The sequence below is a fragment of the Chinchilla lanigera genome, unplaced genomic scaffold (assembly GCF_000276665.1).
Source record: "Chinchilla lanigera isolate Chin_1 unplaced genomic scaffold, ChiLan1.0 scaffold00023, whole genome shotgun sequence".
NCBI classification, from domain to species: Eukaryota; Metazoa; Chordata; class Mammalia; order Rodentia; family Chinchillidae; genus Chinchilla; species Chinchilla lanigera.
This window is the reverse complement of record NW_004955424.1, coordinates 1405857-1425956: the sequence shown is the minus strand read 5'-3', so window position 1 is coordinate 1425956 and position 20100 is coordinate 1405857. Positions and strand designations below refer to the sequence as shown.

Sequence of the window (20100 nt, the reverse complement as noted above, 5' to 3'; positions counted from 1 at the left end):
TATTGCTGGCCCTTTTTGTTTAGTTTTCATTTTTTTATTTTGAGAGTGCCTCACTAACTTGCCCAGGCAGGACTTGAACCTGCGAACTCCTGCTTCAGCCTCCCTAAATGCTGGGATTATAACCATGTGTCACAATGCCAGCTTCCTTTTACTGTTTGTTTTTTTTTTTTCCTTTTTGGAGACAGGTTCTTGCTAAATTGCCCATGGTTGGCTCAAACTTAACAGTCCTCCTGCCTTAGTCTCCCAGAGTTCTGGGTTTACAGGAGTGTACCACCATATCCAGCTCCTCCTACATTTCTGAAAAAGTATTTTCTTTTTCCTCATGAGTCCAACATTACAAAGATATTCTTTAAAAGAAAAATGTTAAGACTTTATTCAAGATGTATATCAGGCATTATAACAAAACAGCAGAACTTCAGCCTTTGGAATACTGTAATTTTACATCCCTTTGATACACAGTCCAGTATACTATTTAATTACAGATCGTTCTATCGACTTCAGAAATAAACTAGAGGAAATGTGCACAGTCACAGTCAAGAACATCAGCTCCTTGAGTGTACACCGGTAGAGGAGGCCCATCCTTTGCCATTTCAAATACTGTGCGAGGTGAAGAACTAGGAAGGCTCAACGATGGCCGTGGTTGACAAGCACTGTTAGCACAAACACGTGGACAGCTACCACAGAGGACACACTTCAAAGGCCAGCGTAGTAAGCAAGCTATTCACACAGAGCAGGAGGGATTGTGACTGAACGCTCCAGTTGATAAGCACAAGACCACACCTCACCATGTCAGAAATGGAATAGGAGCTCAATGGCAAGTAACTAAAAGTTTTGACATGGAAATTACAGACTTTTGAGCTAGCATTTTGTAAACAGCCTGTGTCTGTAAGTGAGTAAATTAAAAAAAAATTCAGTTATATCTTCTAGACAGAACACCACACCACTACGTGTACACTGATAGGCATTCACATTTTATGTCTGTCCATACACAAATATACAGCTTGTTGGATAAGTAAACACATTGTGCCAGAACTATGACAGCTACTTTCAGTTGTACAGTGAGTGTCTTCAAGAGAGAAACCAACCCTCTGGTCAACCCTTGAATGAAAAATTTGCATTTACATTAAGACAGCAGTTTGAATATACCTTATATTTTTAAATCTTAATACAGCATGTCTGAGAAGAGTGCTTCAAACTGTTTTCCTTTTGGCATAGCTGAGTGCAAACTTGATTCGCCTGGACTTGTTACAACTTTCCATTGTAAAATGGTGAAAATACAGGATTTTGAAATCTGCTGTTAAAGGCATTTGTTATTTAGCAAAACAAAAGTTTACTGAAAAGCTGCTTAAGCTTTTTCGCACTTATTTCTGATAGTTGTGGCTATGCTCAACTAATAGGTAAATATATTTTATGGAGCATAGTTTTCCTTTTCTGGAACTATTCAGTGAGCTTGAAGAGAACAGGATTTCTATCTTCTCTAACAGGTTTAGGTACTGGTGTGGGGCATAGACAATGAACAGACCGCTTCTATTTGCCGATTCAATTTGCTTTTACATCTGTTTTCTTAAATCCTTTTGTAAATTACAAAATCACCTTCAGAGGAAGTGTGGGAAGAAAGGATTTTGGTATGTTTACCTGGCAACCATCAACTTCAACTAAAACCCTTTGTAAGGTGGCTAAGATCCAGCCAATGTGTCATTAGCAAAGGCCACCAGTGCATGTTCGCTTAGCTCAGTGACGGGACAGTTTTAATGAGGCCTGCCTGCTTCTAGTCAGTGGACAGTGAGTTCTAAGTGGTATACAACACTACTTCTCTAGTCTGTGGGGCTTATCTACGAACAAACACAATCCAAATATGAGTACCAGGGTTGTGACCACTGCATGCAGCACACGGAAAGAAAACACCAACTCCAAGCACAAGTATACTAGTCCTACATTTTGGCTCAGTTCTCAGAGGGGAGGGCAGCTACCTCAGACCACAAATCCATCTAAATCAGATTCTTGTTCTCAAATAAAATCCTCAGTCTTAGCAGGGGGTCCCCTCAGTGCTTTCTTCCCCTGCTAAGCAATCCTGGCTGATGGAAAACATCCGAAGACCCAGTGCCTATGAGCATGAGTCCATTTGCATTTACACACCACTCAGGCCAGGGAGGGAGCAGAAGGGGTGAGCCGCAGCTCCCCATGGAGCTGAGCAGCGAGTTCTCTGTAAAGATCTCAACCTCTAAAACCTTTCAGAACCCACCCTTTGGGTTGTTCTACATGTATCTCATGTATTTCAGAACATACTTGAAACAAAGCATAGTTCTAGCCTTTTGTAGGGTGTTTTGTTTCTTTTTGCCTAGCGTTCTCTGAAACAGGGTGCTCAGACTTCAGGCTTCACCACCTGAGGAAGTTAGCCATGGCACCGGCCTCTCTGAAGGAGAAAGGAGTCATGTGGCAAGACTTGAAACGCTCACAATTCTTCTAACAGCTGTAAGTCTCATCCCCAAGAAGTTTTGCCAAAGGTGAGCCACCTGCCCACGGCAGGGTTAACACCCCTGGCAGGGCTCAGAGACTCCTAGCCCTGACCCCAAGGAGGAGATGAGCTTCTGGTGCCTTCCTAACCTCTCACTAACACTCATCCCTGATGCTAAAAGTCTCTACTCCTGACTTCTCCAGTCTGTTGACTACACAACCATTAGAAAAACACAGACACCATCTTCCTGTGGGAAAACGGATGTTTTACTGGAGCTGGATTTGGAAGCTTTATAAGCACATTGGAGACATTGTCTAGAATCAAAATTTATATATATATATTTCTGTTTTTGCAGTTTTCTCACTTAGAACCTCTGGCAGCCCTTGCATGTTCATTACATTAAGCCAAAAGCCATAAATATGTACATCATTGTCCAAAGTATTAGTACCAAAACCAAAAAATGTTTTTAAAAAAATTTTGTTTGCATTTACAGGACTAAAAACTAAGTATGCAACAGATAGATTACAAATGTACATGTCAGCAGCAAAGGGGTGATTTCCATTTCTAAACACAATGCTGTTATGACAATTCAAGTGTGGAACATCACTAATCTCAGAAGACTCAAAGGTCACCCCACCCCCACCTTTCCCTTCAGCCTCTCCCCAGCAAAATAAAGAGAAAGGGAAAAATAAATTCTTAAAGGTGGGCGAGGGGAGCAAGAAAAGGCCATGTCTGAGGCTGCACACTCAAAGCACACCCAGCCTGCGGATTTCTGTTATTAGTGACTAGCTCTTTAAGGCAGAGGAGAAACATTCTGTGGATCCGGTGCTGTTGGCTCATCTCACTCACGTGGTTTCAGCGGCTGAGGATGAGGTACTTTTCTTCCGGAAGCGAGATCGAAGGATTCTAGGCGGTGCCTGGAAAAAAAAGGGCATCCATGAATGTGGCCCCTTGAGGACAGCACCTGGGGGAAGGGGTCGTCCAGTGTGGTGATCAGCTCCTTCGGCCTGATGCGTTTGGGTGATGTGGTAGGGGGAGAAGGGGCTCCCTCTGAATCTCCACAGCAGGAACCGGACTCCAGAAGGGCACTGCACCCACTGTGTGAAGCTGAGCCCACTGAGAAGAATAATACCCCCTCTGCCTGCTGCATGTTTGCTAAGTCCCCAGGTCTCGCAAGGAAGGGGTGGCAGAATGACACATCTGTCTTGTTTCCGCCTGGGGAGCAAGTGATCTTGAGTGACTCAGCAGATGGAAGAGCCTGTCATCTCTTCCCTGGTCTTTGTTCTTTCCTTTGGGAACCGGCCTCGTGTTTCTTGGTATGCGCTTCAAACTTCCAGTGCTGATTCTGGATGTGGAACCCTTTGAGGCACAGCAAACCACACCACAAAGGCAAACACCACCTTTAAGTATCAAGGGTTCCACCTCCCCTCCCCCATAAATGACCCCCAAGACACCCCTTCCTTCCATAGGGTACCCAAATCACAGGAGGATTACTATAGCACTCCAAGGGGTTCACACAAGTAGCCTCAACTTGTCCTCTGCACTGTCCTGTTTGTCTAGAGGGAGAACTTTCTCCACACTGTCCTTTCCCTCTGCTGTTCCTTCTGACTGGGAGCGCTTTCCTCCCCCCATATCAATCCCCCGGAGCACCTAGTTCACAGTGGCTTCTGCACAGGACTTCCTGAGCCACTTCCCAGCCACACTCACATGAGGCTTCCTCACCAATTTTGTCCTTTGGCAGCATTTTGTGCATGCCACACAGCAGAAGCCTTTGCACCCAGGGGTGGGTGGGTGGGTGAGTGGGTGTGTGTGTGTGTGTGTGTGGCCCTCTGCTCATGGTCTCCCAACCAGACTAAGCCAACTCCCCACTGAACTTCTGGGGAAGGCTCATGTCCCACCCACCACCAACTCCCAGTGATGGTAGGAAACGCCAGCCAGGCACAGAAAGGGAGGGACGGAAGCCAGGCACAGTGGCACATGCCTGTAATCCCGGCACTCTGGAAGCTCAGGCAGGAAGTTCCCAACTTAGTGAGACCCTGTCTCAAAATAAAAAATGGGCTGGGAATGTGGCTCAGTGTGGAGACCCTGAGTTCAATCCCCAGTACTGCAAAGAATAAAAGTAAAATAGTAGCTGTTTTTAGAGAGAAGGGAAGGAGTGAATGAAAGAACATGTTCAGGCCCTGATACCAATTCCTCAGGTGCAGCCTCCCCACTGGGAAATGTTTGCTGCCGTGTCTGAACATGGACTAGAAGCAGTCCCAGTGCCACCCACCTTTTTAGCAACCTGCCTCTTGGCAGTTATAGCAAACAGGGAAGCAGTCGCAACTTCAAAACAAAAACAAAACCACAATCCCTTGGGCCCTGGGATGTTTTAGGCAGGGCTCTTCGCCCCATGATGAGGCCATGCGCAGACTGGATTCCCAGTCACTCCACAACTGATCCACATGAAAGACGCCTGCATATGGAGGTGGCTGTATCTTTGAGTCTGGTGTGAACGAAATGCCAACCCACCGTGTTGGCAGGGGAACCTCACGACTCCTCTCATCCCCTGACCTCACAGGGGCCTGTGTTCTGTGGACAGGGCTCTCTGAGCTCGCCCAGATGGACCTTCAGGCTGCAGGACTGTAAATGGGGAACAGGAGAGAAGACCAAGGGGGCAGAGAGAAGTCCCTGGGGTCCCTTGAGATGCTCCACTTGCATCAGAGGGCAAGGCCCTTGGATTCCAGGCTTAGCCTCCAAAACTTGCTTCCAAACCACGTCCTCAGCTACAGCTGGCTGAGGTCTCTACATCAAGTGCATTGGTTCTGGCAATTTAAAAGGGCCTTGCCCTCTAATAACATTTTGTGAATAGTTGCTTTGTACCAGTGCTATGTCTCGGAGAAACTGTGATGGACAGGCCTCATTTATAAAAAGGTGTCGCGTTTAGAAAAGTAAATCGAAACCTAGATGCCTTACCACTCTCCTCTTTCTAAATGAAATCTGTAGTGTCTCCTCTCTACTGGACCCCCACCCACTCCTCTCTACTGGATGCTATCTAGTGGTTTATCCTGCCTGTTTGATGAAAGGAGAGCTTTTCACCCCAGCCCTTAGGAGATGTTGGGCACCCCTGAGAGATGTCTCTCCTGGGACTCCCACATCTCTGGGGCAAAGCCCCTAGGCAAACACGCTCCACAGCCCACAGCCCCAGACACGCTGTACCTCCAGGGGCAACTCCGTCCTTCTCGGTGCCTTATACTTGTACATGAAATCCAGCAGGTCTTCCTCCTCCTCCTCGTCAGAAAACGCCAGTGGGTTTTGGACCTGGTGGGGCTCCCAGGTCTTCATACCACCCTCATTCACATCTCCCTCAACCACTTAATGTCCATTTACAATCTACACAGAGGAAACAAAGTACAGCAAGGGGGGGTTCAGTGTTGCAAGGAGCAAGGAAAGGCAAGGTTAGGCACACAGCACAACAAGCCAGGCCTGTTAGGACAGCCGAGCCCCTGTGTCTGAAGAAGCTCCGATGGCTTTGGGTCGTCCTTCAGGGCGGGGGTCAGCGTTGTGCAAATGCAACTGTAAGACTCACCAGGCACCATGCACAGACCCTCAGGCTCAGAATCTACCAAACAGCTACCAAGACGGTGGGGCACCACTTCCCTGGGAGAAGCAGCTGCCTTCACTGAGATGGGTCAAACCCTGCAGCTCAGACTTCCAGGATGCTCCAGGGGAAGGATCTCCTCCAGGAAGGATGGTGGGGTGATCATAAGGGGGCAGTGCACAATTTTCTGTATTACACATACAAGCAGTGTTGACAGTGCATGACACTTGTGTATTCACCCCCATCACTTTTTCTTTCCATTCACATTCTTTCCTAAAGCAACCCACACAAATTTGTGTGTAGCGTGCAAACATGAACTGGCCCTGGGCTTCTGCCTCCCCTCTGAGTTGGAGACAAGAACCAGACTGATTTATTCAAACCCTAGCCACCCCCCAAAGGCCATCACCAAGATCCCGGGCAGCGGCACAGCACTGGCTCTGGGCCCTTGCTGGGGCTGCTCTTCAGCAAGAGGGACACCAAAGCTTGTCCCTGACAATGCCTGACAATGCCCATTGCAAAAGGTGTCTCACCCCCTGGGTCAGGCTCCAACCCTCTAAGAGACAGTATGGAAAATGCCAGGGATCCTTAAGGGATAACACTGAGCAGAACTCTGCGGATTTTCTCCTTTCAAAGGCCAGTCCTAGAAAAGCAAAGAAGCCTGTGGAAGGAGAAATTGAATGAAGCCCCTCCTTCCAATATGACAGTAAGATTCCCATTTCAGTCTGCTTTGAATACCGCAGGAAAAGCTCCAGAATTAATTCCTCTTATTGAGTATACAGTCTATTCTATGCTATCTGGCCAGGCGGCCCTATCTTAGCAGACAGATAAAATAGTCTCTGCTATGCCCAGCTTATCTGACATCCACAGAAACATCTTTCAGCGCTTCTCATATTGTTTTTACCTAGAATCACAGAAGGGAGAGCTCAGATCATCTAGCCCCTCCACCCTGAGGTCTGCAGATAAAAGCTCAAGCTCTTCCTGGGACTCCCTGCCTGCTCCTGAAGACATGATCGGGCACCAAACACGCTTGTCATGACCTGACAGCACCGGGTGTGGAGCAAAGCTGACAACTGAACCGTAATTTTGAACAGCTTTACCGGCTTGTGCTACCAACTCCCCAGCAGCCAGCAGGGGGCAGCATGAGAGCGTAGCAGCCTTAACCAGGTCTTTGAAATCAGCCGCAGGCGGGGGCGGAATCCACTCAGACTGTACCTTAGTAAGGGCCTGACATCATTAATCCTTGGATTGTTTTCACTCCATGCTCCCAGTGGCCTGCTTACTCCAAGTTTAGATTGTTCTCTGGTTCCTTCCCTTGCAAAACTGGCAGGGCTTAGGACTTCCAGCACAAACATTTGCAACTTCAGGGAGACGTCTCTTACTACTGTCCCCCTCCCCGGCCTCCCACCCTCAGACCCCCACCATGCTTGGAGTCTGTAGTTGGAGGTCTGTGCTACGTGCCCTGGTTCTCCTGTCAGTCTCCTGCCTCAGCCTAACAAAAAGCATCAGGCACTGTGGGGCCATGGCTGGTCCTCCCTCATTCCCTCAGAGTGCCTGATTCAGGGCCGGGCACACAGTGGCTACCCATTGAGTGGGACCCTGGGGTCATTTCAGAGGCCTCAGCTCTCACCCCAAGTCAGGGCCTGACACCCGTCAACCAGGAAATTCCTCTGGACACAGACACAATAGCCCATGCCTGACAGGAGGAAGAAGAGATAGAACTGCCCAGGACCCACAGTCCCCAGACCAAGGTCGAATCCACAGAAGCAGGAATCCTGCTGGGTCGAATCCTCCCCAGCAGGAAACAACATTTGGGGGACAGGCTGGAGCCTGTGCCTTGCAACTGTACCTGCTGTTACTATAAATCCTGTTCCAGGGCTTTCCCTGCACTGACTGCATCAGAGGCACCCTGATTCGCTGCACAGCCCTTGGAGGTCTTCTCCCAGTCTGGATACACTAAGGCTGAGCAATGAACTCACACGTTGCCAAAAGAACCATCACCACCTCCAACTGAAAAGCAAAGATCTCGTGGGTGTCCCGCACTGCATCCCTGAGCAAGGACTACAGGATCAAAAAGAAGTGACCCTCAGGCCCACTAGGAGTTAGGGGGCGCTGGATGTCTAAGCAGGATTAGAAAACTAGTGCTTAGCTAAGCAGAGGCTGGGAGCCACCAGGGAGGCTAACATGGGCAGCCTGGGGTCAGAAGAAGGTTCAGAGGGAAGCTGCAGAGAGAGCTTCCTAAAGAGATGGACCCCCAGGTCACTGTGTCCCCTAAGTGTTTCGCCAATACTATCTGTAATACTCTCAAGGCCCATGAGAGTATTAAGCGCTTTGAACAAGCCTGGCCCCAGAGCCTCAGGCTGGCTGTTGCATTGTGGACAGCAAATCTCTTAACTGATGGCCGCTCCATCCTCGCAGAGGTGGGGGAAGCCCCGCGTCTCTGACCGCCCACACCTCAATGCCTGCACTTTAAACTGTCTTCTAACCCCCACCCCGCTGCACTGGCCACTCCTTCCCCCCAGGCTTCATTTTCCTTCCTTTGATTCACTGTCTCACGTCCATTTACACACAGACTTAAGTGTTTTTTGGGACAGGGAGGAGAAGAAATGAGGAAATAAGCCCCAGGGAACACAGTCCCACTGAAGCAGTGCAGAGACCAGGATGCGGGGCAGCAGGGAAAGACAGGCAGTGGTGCCTGCACATCTGCATAGAGCGCGTGACCCTGATGACAGGCCTGAAAGTGTCACTGTCCACATCCTAGTTCCCTGATGGCCTGAGACAACCTGGGTGAGAGCAGGGTCTCCTTTGCAAGGCCAGGGCCCCAGTTCTTCCCAAAACTCAAGTGATGGCAGCCAAAGCCTGAGACCACAGAGCTGCCACAAGGAGCCTTGACGCTGGAAAGCTCAGGAAAGGGCAGGGGAATGTGTGTGTGTGTGTGTGTGTGTGTGTGTGTGTGTGTGTGTGAGCAACCAGTCCGCACGGAGCCCACAGAGCGCAGGCTGGCCAGGGCCCCTCCTCTTCTCTCCGGGTGGGGCAGGGAGGAGAAACCAGCTGCATCTAAGCCCTTTAAAGGCCTGAACAGAGCCTCCTGCTCCGAGCCCTGGGCTGCACCACCCCGCAGTGCCGCAGAACACCCCCAGGTTAGCAAATATATCACACAGCACACGCCAGTGAGTAACAGAAGGCAGCACACACGTCAGAAGAGCATGCCCGTGTGGAACACTTACATCCGCGTGCCCAGCAGCCACCGAGGAGAGAGGAGAGAACACTCTGTTAGGGAAGGGTCTTCAGGAATGAAATTCACACGTATGTGAGTGTGCAAGTGCATGCACGTGCTTACACACACACTTGCTCACTGCACACACTCCAAACCTCGGATGGCACTTCCCTCTGCCTGCTGCGGTCAGAGGAGAGAGACTGGACGGCCAGGGTCATTCTCAAAAACTGCTGCTCATGCTCATTTATATTCATAATCATATTCATCCTCTCTCTCTCTCTGGGATAACTATACTTTAAAATTATGTCCTACATCCTTGGTGTTAAAAGCAGGGGCACCTCTTCTGGCTAATTACAGGCAGTGACCGCAAGTTCAGTTCCAAGTTCCATCAAGGCAGGTGGAGAGAAAAGAGGAGGACGGGGGTAGAGAGAGATAATAGAAGCACAGAGAAAGTGAGGCAGAGACACATGCAGGAAACAGTAGGGAATCTGCCGACAGACGGGCAGGACCTGGGCAGAGGTGGGGAGGGAATGTTCTCCTGGTATCTGAGATGCACGGTGCAGCTTAGAACACAGGCTCTGCGCAACTGCTGCTCCCTGGAGCCTCGGCCTCTACTGTCGCAGGGGCCGCTGCCTCGTGACATGCGCATTAGCCGCCAGGATGACCACTTTTCCTTACCTCAGCCCCACCCTGAATTAAGACCTGGATTTACAACCCCTGGGAGATTTCCCTTTTAGTTCGGGGACCCTGGGGCTCTACGAGTCCCCAAGAACGGCTTGCACTTTCCCAGGATCTGGGCTGAGCAGCCCTACCATGACATCATTTTGGGCGCCCAGGAGGAGAGCAGCTGTGATTCCCTAAAACCCTCTCTTGTGGCATCGCTGCTTGAGAGTCGGCCTCCAGCCCCGGGTCCAAGACGAACCTCCCCCAGCACCATCTGCCGCCACCTCCCAGCCCAGCACTCTTCACTACAGAAGCTGTCAGAGCCCAAAGGACCCTGCGGGCCCAACCCTGCCACCTTCTGGAAGGGAACCTGGGCCTAGAGAGGAGGGACTGTCCCAAGGCCACAGAGGAAAAGGCTGTGCGGCAGCATCACACTAGGGAGCAAGGAGCAGGAGCCCCAGGCCACTGAGCATGAAGAGGGCCCTCAGAGAGGCAGAGTGCGAGAAGGGGCTGGGGCCAAGGCTTCCACTGGGCCCCACTGCTGTCCACTCCTGAGCAGCCCCCAATCCCTCTGGAATAAGGAGCCACTGAATCCCAGACTTGTGCCAGGTGTCCCAGCACTCGGGAGGCTGAGGCAGGAGGATCATCGTGAGTTCGAGACCAGCCTGGGCTACAAAGTGAGCTCAAGGCCAGCCTGAACTGCATAGCGAGACCCTGACTCCGAAAGACAAAAAAAAAAATCCCACACTCTCTTCTGCACATGCAACCTGCTGCGGCAGCCCCCCAAAACGGAAGTCCCTCCAGTCATATGTCAGTGTCCTGGAAGGCAGCCTCTGGTTACAAAAGCACCATGTATCACAGCGGGTGAGGGCTTCCAGCAGTGTGAGGAGGACAGATGGGTCACAGGGCAGCTTTACCCTTCCCAGTCCTCCAGGTGACAACATCCCAGAATGAGAGAAGCATGGAGTTCATATTTGAAATGTTAAAGGGTAAACAGACAGCAGTAACAGGCTTGGCCCAGGCCACGGGGCCTGCATGGTTATTTCCTGGGAAGCAGCCTGTCCTCCAGGCCCCGGTCCTAGCACCTGGCACAGCAAACAGCCACATGAGGGCCCTCTGTTTCTGATATGGGCTGGGGAGCCCACAGAGACACAGGCTGTTTATTCACACCGGGCTAGAACTGGGTTTCCAACCATGCCCCGTGCAGTACTCCTTGGTTTCATGGCTTCCAAAACCCCAGCGGTTTTCTGTAGACCTTAAAAAGCTTAGCACTGAAATGAAGAAATGGAGGGAAAGCAGGACACTTCTAATGCAGTCTCAAATCCTCATGCTTGCCATCCATGTGGAGGAGATGTGCCAGGCCACAGTGGCCCAGGACTCAGGGCACAGGCCATCCTGGGCTTCCTCACACCACCAGCAGGCCGCAGGCTAGGATGACCCCTCCACCTTCCAAGCCAAAGGCAGCTCCTCCGTGAGGGAGCCAGGAAGCGTCACAACGGGATGGAGTCCTCAGATGCCCTTCTTTGTCCCGAATGTGTCCAGTTGAGATCAGGCACACAGGAAGAGCAGGTCATGAGACGCCAACATGGCCAGTGGTGGGGTAGCCCTGCCTCCATCATGCCGTCTCTCACACAGGCTGGGTGGACAGCAGCAGGAAGCCCTGTCCCAAAGTGCAAGACCCAAACTCAACCTCTCTCCCTGACCTGTCCTGGTCACTCCAGGTGATAATAGTAATTCTCTAGAAAGCCCTTCACAGCCATTTCCACAACAGTGCAGTGAGGCAGGAAAGCAGAAGCCTTTATCTCCACTTTATGATGAAGAAACTGAGCTCAAAATAGTTAGTGGTTCACACGAAGTTGCACGGCTAGTAAGTGGCAAAGCAGGACCGGGGCTCCCTTGGCTGCACCAATGCTGGAACCCTCTAGAAACACAGGGCTTCAGGACTTCAGAGGATCTTGGTAAGTTCTTGTGTTCTCATTACCCAGAACACACAGAAGCATGCCCCTGTGCTGGCTTAAAAACACCTGCACACAACCTTGGATATTCTTTCCTTCAAGAGGTGGACATGATGCTCCTCCCCTTGAATGTGGGTTGGACTTGATAATTGGCTTCCAACAAATACAGTAATGCAGAAGCAGTGGGTGGGACTTGAAAGATAAGGTTATAAAAGGTACTGTGGTTTCCTGCCTGCCCTCTTTCTCCTAGATCACTCTGGACCAAGCTACCTGCCATGCTGCAAGGATGCTCAACCAGTCCAGGAGTAAGGAACTGTGGTAAGGAACTGAGGTCCTCAGCCAAGAGCAATGAGAGTCGCCTTGCAGTGGATCCTCCAGGATCACTCAAGCACTGGTGCACAGCTTGACTGCAACTTTGAGAGGTCAAGCCGATTCAAAATTCCTAGCTAGGAACTGGAAGACACTGCACTGTGTGTGCTGCTTTAAGGAATTAGCCTCCTGTGCTCTCCCACCCAACCATGCAGCTGAAAGGGAGCCCAAGGTCAGGTGACAGCTGTGGGTTAGAGCCTCCGCCTGTGGTGAGTCCAGCAGGCTGCAAGGAGGCTGGCTGCTTACCTTTCCAGGTCCGGCAGGTGGAGCAGCAGGTGCACACTGTGGGAATGGGGTGGGGCACCATCAGTGACATCCTCTCCTCCCTGGGTAAACAGGGAGGACCCAGGGTACTGTGGGAATCTCTACGTGTTTGATACAGGGCTCCCAGGAAAGTGAGTCTCCATAGAGACCCCAAGGTGGGGTTCAGATCATCTCAGATTCCACTTCTTTTCAGGTACTATCTAGAAAATACCTTCCCCTGGCCCACAAAGGCCAGGCCTTGCATTGTGCAGCCCAAGGGAGGGTAGGGCATGGAACAGAAGTTTCCTCTGGAAAATAGCTCCAACACCTCCCCTCCCAGAAGCCTCCTCTCTAGGTCTTCTGGTTGAGGCCTCCTCACAATGATCCCCCAAAGAGGAAAATGCTTAGTGTCCAGGAGCTGGGCCAAAGGCCTAACTGGCTACTTCCTGCATACGCTATTGGTCTATTGTGTATGTCCCTCCAAGTTCACTCTGCAGGCAGGGCAACGTCATTCCCTGCCTGCCCTCATCCTTTGAGCCCGGGGGAAGACTCCAGGCAGGTGAGAGGGCCTGTGCAGGGGCAATGCCCAGCCCTACTCTGGGTGCTGAACGCAACTCCAATGCCCAGACTCTGCATCCTCCTCAGACCGCACACAGGGGCCAGGCGTGTGTGTTTGGGGGCAGCTGCAGAGTGGGCAGGAACCTGGGTCCACCTGCTAGGAGCATACAGGCCAAAGTGACCACACAGGAACACTTTCTGCGCCTCCTTTTCCCCTTCCTTGTTTGCTTCTTCTTTTCTTTCCTCAAGAGGCAGGGGGCTTGTTTGCCATTGCACAACACTAAGACACAGGATGAACAGAGATTACCGGGCCCTTGAACCAAAAGCAAAAGCTGAAGGGAACTGTGTCAGTCTCCCGTGCTGTGGTGCAATCCTCAGTGTAACTGCCTGGGGCACTGTCCTGAGAAAAGTTCTGAGGCTGAATCTAGGTGCAGGAGGGACAGGTGTGGTATCTGCTTTGCTGTGTTGCATCTTCTGCATGTGCACAGGCCCAGTGTCAGCTCCCCAAGACAGAGCCCAGTCGCTCCCTGCTCTGATGCTTCCCCCACCTGACCATGCCTGATCTGAGGTCCACACTGCAGCTGCGAGGGGGAGGCATGGCAGCCCTGCATGGCAAGGCTTCCTCTGACAGACTTCCTCCTGGGCACCCTGACCCTCACCCAGGGGCGTGAGAGCACTCTGGTGTGGGCACTCAACCCCATACTGAGGCCTGGGCCACCTTTCACCTGTCTTTCTTTTCGAGAAGGCTTTTATTTGGGGCCTCAGAACAGCTGGGGAGAGTGCCGTACCATCCCTGGCCTCCCTGCTAGGTCAGCACCTCCTTCCTCCACCCAGTAGAAATCACAGGTGTTGAGGTCAAGGGCAAGAGCTGAGGAGGCCTGGACACACTTCAATGTGGCTGGGTCTCTCAGCCCTGAACCAGAGCCCTCCCTGTTGCCTGGGAGGGGGCAGTGTGACAGGAATGTCACTCGCTCTGCGAATGGAGGTAGCATAGCTAATGCCAAAACAAATCATCCAAACCTGTTTTCCACCTGGTGCTGGGCCTGGAAGATGTCAAGGCCTAGGAGACATTCCCGACATCCATTAGATCCCACCAGGCCTCTCACAGTCCCAATCCTGAGGCTTCCCTGGATAATTCTGGAAGAGGAGGCCTGAGCAGGAGGCCTGGATTCTGGTCCTCTGTGGCCTTGGCACAGTGCATGACTTCCCTGAGCCTGCTTCCCCTTCTAGGACCTCCTCTACAATGGCAAGCGAGACTCTCAAAGGGAAAGTGACTGCAGGGCCACGAGGCCACTTCCTAGCCAAAGCGGGGGTCCCTGTCTACAGCCTGACCATTCAACTTTGGCTCAGGCCCTTCAAATGCCTGGGATGTCACTACCTCACAACGCAGCCCATTTTTCTCCTGGACACTTTCAGTATCACAAAGTGCTTTCTTGGGTGTGATAAATACCAAGACCAGTAACAGTAGCTACCATGTGTGCCAAGCACCATGCTAAATACTTGTACTTAGCTTATTCCAGCTGACCCCTACAGATGATGGCATCCTATGTCCAAATGAGGAATCTGAGCTATGGAGAACATGAAGAGCTTGCCCAGATCACACAACTACGGAGTGGCTACTTTGTCCCTTGGTTCTTGCTCTTCCCTCTGGGCCTCACAGAATAGGGCCCTTTTCTCTTCCAAGTGACAGTTCTCATTTGAGGCTCAGGAGCCAATGATCTGAACAAGAGTGGAAGTGTCACCTGCTTGTGAGGCAGTGCCCAAGAGCTGGGAGGCCACACTCTGCTGCATCCCACCAGCAGGTGACTCTGGTGACAGTCCCCTTGCCTAGGCCTTAGTCTCTTCACTGGTACAATCAAAGGGTTAGACTGGGTGGTCCCTGAGGTTCTTTCCTGCCTGGACCTTGGGGATTCCATGCTGAGTTCCAGGGGAGGGGAGATTCCCACAAAGGACAAGCTGGCCCTGTCAGGCATGCTGGCACATGCCTTTAATCTCAGCACTTGGGAGGCTGAGGCAGGAGGATCATCATGAGTTCGAGGCCAGGCTGGGCTACATAGTAAACTCAAGGCCAGCACAGACTATAGCGAGACCCTGTCTCAAAAAACCCCAAAAGAACAAAAGAAAAAAGAGACAAGCCTTGCCTCACCCCGACAGCCAAGCCTCTGCCTCCCCGGTTCTACCTGGGCATCTGGGGTTAAAACATCTTCCACTAAAAATCTACACTTGTCAAACCTGCAGGAGGAGCAAAGGGCTCATTACTGAGAAGGGAAGGAGCACAGACACCAACGTGCGTGGCTGTGGGTGTGAGTCACCACTCTCAGAGAACCACGGCTCCTGCTCCCCCACCCCGAGAGTCAGGTGGGGTCTTACGGGATCTTCAGCTCAGGGCAGAGGCGCCCCCTGCAAGCTGCACCTCAGAGCACACCACCAGGCGGCTGATTGCAGGCAGGGCAGACAGCACGCACACATCCACAGATTCCAAAAGCATGGCCCCATTCCCACCTCTTCCCCTAGGCAGCAGTCTAGCAGCATCTCTACACCTCCTTCATCAACCCTCTGTCAGCAGCAGCGGGGCTCAGCTTCTGAGATCCAAGGTCCTTGTCACCTCTCCCAAGAACAACCTGGGAAATGGGAGTCCTGGTTCCCAGCTCCTGATTCAAGTCCACGGCCCAACTTGCTGCGAGCATAAAGCCCATGCTGAGGGATCAGATGCTGAGGGGTCAGATGCTGAGGGATCAGATGCCGCGGGGTCCCCAGCACAGCTGCCCCTCAAAAGTGTCACACATCTAGGTCTCACTCCAGACCTACTGGGGCCTCTGGGGATAGGTCCAGGATTCTGCATGCTGGACAAGGTTCCCAGATTGGTCCCCACATGAGCAGTCTCACATTAGGCGCTTGAAAATTGGAGTTTGACACTGGAGGTAGAGGGGGTGACCAGTGGCCCTGGCACCCACAGCACTGAACCTCAGAGCTAGTACGGCCCTTGCTGTGTGGGAGCTGTGGTGTGCACGGTGAATGGGTGGTCAGGGAAGAGAAGGAGACAGAAGAGTAAGAGAGAGGACAGGAAATGGTAGACAGGAAGAAGGCCTGTTAGAGGCAGTCAAAACAGGAAAGGCCCCAGAGCTGGAGTCAGAGAGGAAGAGATCAAAGAAGGCACCCACTGCCTAGCTCCAGCTGTGCCTGTTGCCTCTAGGATTGGCCTAGGCGCTACCGCTCACGTACCCCCAATTCTCCAGGCAGACAGATGGAGGAGGCAGGACCCTCAGGTGCGGAGTCCCTGGGCCAGCTTCCTGGTGTGGCCTGAGTGACGCTCCGCCCCTCAGCTGGCCTGGCATGGTCTGATGGACATCGCTGCCGGTGACACGTCCACCAGCAAAGGCGAGACTGAGTGTCTCTCAATGAAAGCCAGGCACCAGGGGCGGGTGGGGTGGAGGGGAAGCGAAGACACCTACCTGAGCTGCCAGCGCTCTCAGAAGCACTCCTGGACATCTTAGGCTGGCCGTGTTTGCCGCTGGCCCGCCCAGCCCCGGGCGGAGGGGGCCCCGCAGGAGCAGGGGCAGCGTCTCCCCTGATGGTGGTGAGGTCCTGCATGCTGAAGCTCCGGAGTCTCTCTGATAAGGCACCCTGTCCCTGGACACAACACAGGAGGGCACACGTCAGAGGCCCGCACAGGTTCATGGGCAGCGGTGGGGCAACTCAACGAAGGCCGAGGAACCTGTGCTCTGAGGGTCGGTGAGGTGGAAATCAAGACCGGGCTGTACCTGCTGGACACAATGAGGGATCCAGGCCTCTCTGATTCCAGCCCCACCTCTACTCCACCCGCCACCGGCCGCAGAGCTCAGCCATTGCTCTTCTGGCTTGAGCCTTCGTCCTCAGATACCCTGTGATGAGCGGAAACCCTGGGCTGACGAGGGCCAGGGGATGACTACTGCCGAGCTTATTCTCTAGAGGCCGCTGGCTGCCTCTCTGCCTTTGCACAAGTAAAAATCCATATATGGCTTCATTTTCCTCAGTTCTCAGTGTACAGGAATCTGGTCAGAAAATCAAAACCTACCATGCTGTGTTCAGTGCTCACTCTTTTCAAAGGATATAAAATATAGACAGTGTTTTGTAATGTCTGACCGTTCTTTCTTTTATCTGTCCTTTCTTTTATCTGTACAGCCGTTCCTGTTTATAAGGCACATTTATGTTGGCACATTTGGGTTTCATAAAATACCCAAAAGGTAATGAATCAGGAAAGGAAAAATGATATTAAAAAAAAAATTCATGCCGCTGATTTAACCATGTCATATTCTCAGGAAGCCACAGAATTAATCTCGGGAGAGGGCTGCTCTTTTGTTGAGGAAAGCAAGATAAATGTACTGTACTCATAAAAGGGAAGCTCTCTGCTGCCTGGCGGGGAGAATCTGTCGGCAAGCACAGTATCACAGCGAAGGCCCAGGGGGCAGAGACACTTGCTCTGGGTGCACCTCGGGGTGGGAGAGAGACTCGAGTTTGGGGAAAGGAAATCCCAGAGTGGAACTGAGGAGGGCAGGAGGCTGGAGTCACTGAGAGCTGGCTGGGATTTGGAGCAAGAAGTGACAGGCATGTAACCACCAAATTTGTGCACTCTGGCATGTTCATGGGTGTGGGGGAGCAGCCTGCTATCAGGTACCGAGGGTGGCAGTGGGGACCCCAGACACATGGGACAGCAGGAGTAGGAGAGGTATTTTGTTTGGATAATGAAAGAGTGGCCCTAGAAGTCAGGAGGACTTAGGAACAAAAAGGCACAATGACATAACCGAACAGACAAATCACCACAGAGGCGATCAGAGCAGCTAAAACTGGACCCAGGCTGGTGAGTCGGAAGAAACAAGCGAGGACCCAAATGACTTTGTCTGAGGCTTTCAAAGAAGGGAAGCAGGCTTGGAAGAGGCTTTTCATTTCATTTAACAGAAATAATAATGATAATAATGAAAGTGAAGCACTAGACCAACAAAGCACAGCAATTCACAAAAGTGAAAGTTCCAGCTAGAAGAAGGCACGATGCAAAAGGAGTTAGTGGAAAGGGACAAACGAAAGGGGCTCACAGAAGGCTTAAGAGAAAGGCCAGAATGGAGCAAAGCTGCATTTCGATCTGGGATAGGGAAGTTCCCAGTCTTCCGAAGACATAAACCAGGCCTCCAGGATGCTAACAAAATAACAACAGAAAACTACTCCAGAATCATATATATCCTTGGAATTATAAACCCAGGCAAAGGAGTGTTTGCAGGACATTATGTGAAAAAAGACAGAAATCACCCTCATTGCCTCAGATACTGCTCTAGATTGATGGGGAGCAATAGTCCCAGGCCTTGCATCTAGGAATTAACACCTAGAAGGTCTTTGCCAAGAAAATGAGGGCTGGATCAGCCACTCATTGTATCCCTTCCAAATCTAACAGCCAGTGATCCACGGTCACTTTACTCAGGAACATTTTAAATGACACTGAATTTGGTTATATTTGTGGTGCTAGGCGCTGATGCTACCCTTGAGCTACACACCCAGCCTGACATCTAGAATTTGGAAGAACAAACAATGAGGCTGAACAGTGTGAGACACAGTCTGATAATTACAACCGAGGAACTGAATGTGAGGTTAACAATCAGGCAAACCATTTGCTGACACGCTCTCTCATTTGTCTTCCTGTTCATTTATTAATCTGTTCAACAATGATTTATCAAGCACTTTCTGTGGGCAACGCACTGTACTAGGTGTTATTAGTGCAGTGCTCAATTTCTGACAAAACATAAGAAGACAAAAGGACAAGTGACAATGCAGAGGTGCCGTACCGGAAGCTACAGAACATCAGAATAAGAACAAAGGCTCTCAAGTCAGGTCTGGGTCCACATCCGCTCCTGTCACTCAGCAGCCAGGTGATCGCGGCCTCTCTCCACCTCTATACTCATCTGCAGAAGAGCATCCCGCTGGCAGGGCGGTGGTGGGGGTTCAGGGAGATGATGCCCTTCAAATAAATACCCATTACAGAGCCCAAGGCGGATTAATGTTAAACAATGCCAAATATGGCAACAAAGATGATGTGGCCACCTAAGTTGCTGCTGAAATCAGAAAACAGAAAAGATCACTTTTATCCAAAAGGACCAGGAGGGGCTTCATGGGACTAACTCCATCAGTGTAGACTGCCAGTTCTTGCCAGCGCTCAGCAATGTGTCTGAGAGGAAGCAGCAGGGGGCATCGTGTGCATCTGCGTTAGCAAAGGGCTCCGTTTCACTCCCAGAAGCCAGCCTGCCTAGCTCCCCTCACGAGCATCAAGAAGACTGGGAGTGGCAGGGGTTAGCAAAGAGGAGATAATAATAGCTCCGTTCCCGTCCAGTCCTGTGTCAGAGTCAATCACAGTGGCGTGGAAATAAGAGTCTTGCAAACAAATTAGTCCTTTCCTGTCAAAACAGTGGGAGATGTTTAAAATCAACATGTCGCTCTCGTTTGTAAACCTCTCAGCCGTGCTCAGCCTCTACTCAAAAGCTCATTCTCTTTCAGTTCTCACAAACCTCAATCTACCCTGCCACTTCGGCTCTGCTCTGGAGGACCTTTGTTTTCTTATTCTGGACCACTGTCTTCTGGGAACAACCAAGAGTTATCCCTACTTTGGGAAAATAAATATGGATTGGATTCCCTAAGTTTGGAAAAGCTTTATACTATACCCTCAAATTAACGAGCTGCATTACAATAGTCAAAGAAGTCTGAGAAGTCCTGCAGTGCTCCAGGTTATTTAATTTAGTGTATCCCAAATGTATCTGACCACAACGAGATACACTCAGAGGACCGTCCAAGAGTCATTCCCAACTCCATTTTTGACACGATGAGGAAAAAAACGCATTTCCCAACCTTCCTTGCAGCTATAGATGGCCTTAGTTGCAATTCTGGCTAAGGGGATGTATGAGGAAATCTGCTAAGGGATTTCTGGAAAAGATGTTTTCCTGATATATAGGAGAAGAAAAGCCTGACCTTGCTCTCTGCTTTCTCTGTGGTTCAGAGGCCTGGAATTGACATCTTGTGAGCAAGAGCCTTGGTATCACTAGGTCAC

General features: G+C 51.1%; 1 protein-coding gene across 1 annotated transcript in view; it reads right to left on the bottom strand.

Annotated features, from left to right (window-relative positions):
• Positions 1-345: 345 nt before the first annotated feature.
• Positions 346-20100, bottom strand: part of Reep1 (receptor accessory protein 1) — a 56122-nt gene continuing 36367 nt past the window's right edge. The window contains exons 6-9 of the mRNA XM_013514719.1: positions 16490-16667; positions 12483-12518; positions 5654-5808; positions 346-3372 (exon numbers count right to left, since the gene is read on the bottom strand). Of these exons, the coding sequence (XP_013370173.1) occupies positions 3301-3372; positions 5654-5808; positions 12483-12518; positions 16490-16667 (441 nt within the window). The 3' untranslated portion in view covers positions 346-3300. The remainder of the gene's footprint in view (positions 3373-5653; positions 5809-12482; positions 12519-16489; positions 16668-20100) is intronic.